Source organism: Cyprinodon variegatus, unplaced genomic scaffold (assembly GCF_000732505.1).
Source record: "Cyprinodon variegatus isolate N-32 unplaced genomic scaffold, C_variegatus-1.0 Scaffold82, whole genome shotgun sequence".
Taxonomy (NCBI): domain Eukaryota; kingdom Metazoa; phylum Chordata; class Actinopteri; order Cyprinodontiformes; family Cyprinodontidae; genus Cyprinodon; species Cyprinodon variegatus.
Genome location: NW_015150535.1, coordinates 1,290,985 through 1,295,929, shown reverse-complemented (window position 1 = coordinate 1,295,929; position 4,945 = coordinate 1,290,985). Strand labels below are relative to the sequence as shown.

The 4,945-nt window shown below is 39.1% G+C and overlaps 1 protein-coding gene across 2 annotated transcripts in view; it reads right to left on the bottom strand.

Moving 5' to 3' along the window:
* The window catches only part of LOC107083730 (endoplasmic reticulum mannosyl-oligosaccharide 1,2-alpha-mannosidase-like), a 28,703-nt gene that overhangs the window by 16,905 nt on the left and 6,853 nt on the right, over positions 1–4,945 (bottom strand). For both annotated transcript variants that reach the window (XM_015373168.1, XM_015373167.1), the window contains exons 3-6: positions 3,715–3,823; positions 3,384–3,589; positions 2,267–2,415; positions 990–1,108 (exon numbers count right to left, since the gene is read on the bottom strand). In XM_015373168.1, the coding sequence (XP_015228654.1) occupies positions 990–1,108; positions 2,267–2,415; positions 3,384–3,589; positions 3,715–3,823 (583 nt within the window). The remainder of the gene's footprint in view (positions 1–989; positions 1,109–2,266; positions 2,416–3,383; positions 3,590–3,714; positions 3,824–4,945) is intronic.

The following is a 4,945-nucleotide window of genomic DNA, read 5'->3' as shown; positions in this document are numbered from 1 at the left end:
TAGCAGGATCTTTGCTGAATGGCTGGATATAGATCTTGTGCTTCTAGACCTCACTGAGAGACAAGTGGGACTCCATTAGTAAGGGGTTTGCAAGTGATCAAAAACAGTAACCTGCGCTATAAAGGGTTAAAGAATTATTTATGAAACATTTTAAACAATTTAGCATTCAGGTGAATTCCCCCCACATTACATTAATATCTATCAATAAAACAAGGAGAATGTTGGTCTTGTGGGTTAAAGCAGTGCTCTTGTGATCTGAGAAGGTTGAAAGAACCTGTTTCAATCTCCAGTCTCCACTCTGGGTTAAGAGCAAAACCCCAAAAACCCCAAAATGCTCCCCGGGCACCACACAATGGCAGCCCTCTGCTCCCCAAGGGGATGGGTTAAGAGCAGAGATACATTTCTCCACTGTGTGTGTAATTATTATTGTTAAGTTTAGAAAAAAGTGCAGCATTAATCACAAGAGGAGCTGCAAGGATCAACAACTCAGGTGGAGAAATCTCTTGACAGGACAGTGATTATTCCTGCACTCTATACATCTGGCTCTTATAGAAGCCCTGGTTTCAGTTCGCCAAAAGTAAGTAGGTGAACCATGAAAATCTAGTGGTGATCCGATCAGGTGAGACCAAAATTAAAGTCTTGGTCACATAAAACCTGCTATACTGGGTATCACCCTGTATAGCATGTCGAAACACAGTGGTGGAAGCATCATGCTGTGGTGATGCTTATCTTCAGGAAAGCTTGGAGAAGCTAAATACAAGGAGAATCCTTACAGAAAACCTGTCAAGAGGCTGTTAAGGCCTAAAACTGAGTGAAAGTTTTGTTACCACCTATTGAAGTCTGTTTTCTGGTATTAACATATATTTTTTTAGCTTTATTAAACTATTTTTTTCTTGGACCAAAGAAGCTGGGAACATTTGTACTCATCCCATCCCGCTTGCTACAGAAACTAACATTTGAAGGGTAAACAGATGTGGGTCATGGCTGACCTTGCTGAGGGACGGTGGCTGCAGGGTTGGCAGGTGCCTGAGGCTCCACAGCTTCTTTCTCATTGGCTGAGGGTGGAGGCTCTGTGGCCTGCTCAGCTTCAATCATTGCTCCTCTCCAGCTGTACGGTGAAAGCAACAACCCACTGCTTTATATCGAAATCACTTTGATGTGCCTCTGTGATTCAAATAATGTTAACAAAGTGAACCAAATGGCATGAAAAGGGTTTCTTTATGTCCAGTGAAGTCCAAAACTATTTATACTCCTGGCACATTTTAATGTAAAACAGTTTTATTACACTTTGCTTTATTACAGGATAACTAAACAAGATAGCAGGAGAATCAAGATGAAAATAAGAAAATATTACCTGTCTATCTGCATTTTATCCAAAAGCTGTGTCCTACAAATGATTTATATCCTTCTTAATAATCCTTAGAATAATCTTAGACAGCTTTAGAACACGGTTTTGTAAATCCTGATCAGCTTTTTGCTTGTTTCCAGTAATATTTTGTCCACTTTGTCTCTGTGATAAGCTCATAGTCTTTGAGTTTGGATGTATCCTTGCCATCACCTCAATCTTTAACCCCCTCCCTAGATTCTCTATTAGAGAAACGTTAATCATACTTCATATCAGGAGAAACATATCACTAAGTTAAGTAAAAAAGTAAAAAAAAGCAACAACAGCAGCAATAGATGAATAAATAAATCTGAATCTGAAGTATTATATAAATAACAATATAAATAAAATATGGTGAATGTGGTGAATTTTTATTCTGTACAATGTGATATATATGTTTAAAAAAAGCAGTGTGTGGAGAAGTTCTATTATTTACAGTGTTGACTAAAATAACATAAATTACTAAAATGACTTACTTGACTAAGACTAAAATTGATTTTTGTCATTTAGACTAATACTAAAGCTAAATCGGGAAGGCAATGACTTAATATGACTAAGACTAAAATTGATTTTTCGCCATTTAGACTAAGACTAAAACTAAATTGGGAAGGCAATGACTAAATATGACTAAGACTAAAATTGATTTTCGTCATTTAGACTAAGACTAAAGCTAAATCGGGAAGGCAATGACTAAATAGGACTAAGACTAAAATTTATTTTTGTCATTGTGACCAAGAATAAATAAAAAAAAAAAAACCTGACAAAATCAACACTGATCTGAACTTGCCAGGACTATTAATCTTTCTTTGCTTCACTGGATATAAAAAACGAGGTTTTTAACTGTTTTCCTTTTTAAAATCTAGCATAAAACGGCCAGATTACCTGACAATCTTTTTCTCTTTCTCTTCCTCTTCCTCTCCAGCCTCTTTCGGAACCACCTCAGGGTTTTGTTTTGCCTCACTGACTGCATCAGGGTTAGCAGCATCTCTTTGTGAGCTTGGTGAAGCCCTTTTGTTTAAAAATGGCTTCCTCTGCAGGTAAAACGGGAAAATATACAGAATATAGTAACAGAAAATAGCTCAAAACTCAAAATTAAACTTAAAATACATTAACCTCAACATATTCAACATAAAAACACGGGGAACAGAAAGAGTCTCAGCAATATCACTGCATCTATTGCATTTTAAATCTTGCTTTAAAACAATTAAAATGTTATCCATGTCACGTTCTTTGCTTTATAAAGTAACAGTGTTGGACAAAGTAACCTGTCTAAAGCTTATCTATTTATTTCCACAGTAACCTTTATCAATTTAAATCCTTCATCTTTGCAGCATAGATTAGAAGCAGACACAGATTCAAACAGATGCATTGATTTCTTGCTGTTTAAATCCCTTTTAACGATGATACAGACGACACCGGGTCAGCAGTCACAATCTGAATGTCATTTTAATTAGAGGCTTCATTTTTATTTAGGCCTCCAAAAATATTTAGTGTTTTTTCATCTCTTTGATCCATTATATTGAATCTCAGCACATCGACCATTTTAGTCATTCAACCGAGGTGGTCATACTTTAGGGTTCGAGAGGAGAGGAGAGGAGAGGAGAGGAGAGGAGAGGAGAGAAAGGAAGAGAAGAGAGGAGAGATGGGAGAAGAGAAGATAATGGATAGTAGAGGGACTAGAAGGAATGGAGGGAGGGGTATATGGGTGGACAGACAAATGGATAGCCGACAGGCAGACAGATGAATGGAACAAGGAATAATAATTTGGATGGATGGATGGACAGACTGCCAGATAAAGAGACAAATGAGAACCTGTGGGAAAAGGAGGACAGAATCATATTTTCCAGACTGTGGAGGAACCCTGCATGCAGGTCTATGATTTAAGAACCTGAATACCACTATTATTAATATTCTTTAGAAACAAAAAAAAGCAATCAACTTAATATATTTAAAAGAACAGCACATGCACTCAGACATCTTGACAACCGAAAACTCCAACCTTGGTGGGGGGTTTAGCCAAAGCGGGGATATTTGGTCCTCTGGGCTCCATGGTATCCGGTGGACCCTCAGCGGGCTCCAGATGTGGCCCGGCTACAGGAGCCGGAGGTTTACCTTCAGCCGGCCTCAGCACTGGTTTTAGGCCTGGGGGGACCATGTTCAAACCTCTGTCATTCACCTCCAGCCAGTCCTCTTTATCAGACAGCCCTACAGACAACATGCAGGACAAGTATCATCACAAACATGACAAATATTCCATTTTAACTCTCAAGCTCCAGTGTTAAAATGAACTTCTGTATTTGTTTGGCATTAAGGCAGTATTTTAGCTTTACCTCTCCACTGCTCTGTGATGCTGGGATAGGAGAGCAGTGCTAATATGAGCAGCAGAGCCAGCAGGAAGAGGATGAGGCTCCGCTGCAGCCGAGACAGCTGCTTCCATCTCTGTGGGCAGAAAAACAAACTGTGAATTAAGCTGAAGCTCAACTAATGGCTCTGAGTAGCAATTACAGACGGCTCAAAGCAGATTTAAACAACTCACCCAAAAATAACTTGACATGTAAAAAGTACAAAAGAAAATTGCGGATGATGGACCTTACCCTGAGCAAACTGAGCATCACTCTTCATCTAATGTGTTGCTTTAGCTGAATAAACTCAGAGAACAAGTAATTTATCTCTGAAGAGAGGGAAAGATGAGCTCGGAGTCTCTCAGGAAAGAAAATGAGCAGCAGCCTGGTTCTACAATGCTGTCTGCTCTAATTAACACCTATGCAACAACATGAAACTATTGAGCCATCTCCTTTAAAGTGAACCATAAACAGGCTCTGGGGAACACCACAGGGATAGTTGCCTAAGGGTGAAAAAACTTTTCTCTTCTATGATGCAAACCTTTCTGTTCAGCTTTAGATTGCAAACAGAAACAAAACACATTCTGGCCTGCATTAGAATTCTGTTCACACCAATAGTTTATATTTTAGACAAAGTCTTAAACCGTGAGCTTTTGTATTTAGCTCCTTTTCCTCTGGCACTATTGAATTGGTGTAGTAATTGACCTTTAATGTTTAGAATGGAATCTGACACTTAGTGACATTAAAACATCAATCTATGCTCCATCCATTAAAACATTTATATTGTCAAGAAAAAGGTTCAATCAACTGAAGGATGCTCATTGAAGCTAATAATGGATGGATGGATGGATGGATGGATGGATGGATGGATGGATGGATGGATGGATGGATGGAAGGAATGGATGGATGGATGGATGGATGGATGGATGGATGGATGGATGGATGGATGGATGGAAGGAAGGAAAAGGAAAGAACAGATGGTAAACAATCCACCCATCTCTTCACCTGACTCAGCCAGATGGATTATCCATCTGGAAACCTTCCGTTGAAGTAATTTTGGGAAGGGGCAAAAATACTGGTTAGCTGATTGGCCTATGTTGGTGATAGACGGGCCAAATAAACCAATCAGATCAACGAAGCATATGACGTACTGAGTGACGAAGAAGAGGAGCCAATTGATAGATCAACCTCTTCTCGCAACCAGTCGGGAGAAGTGCAA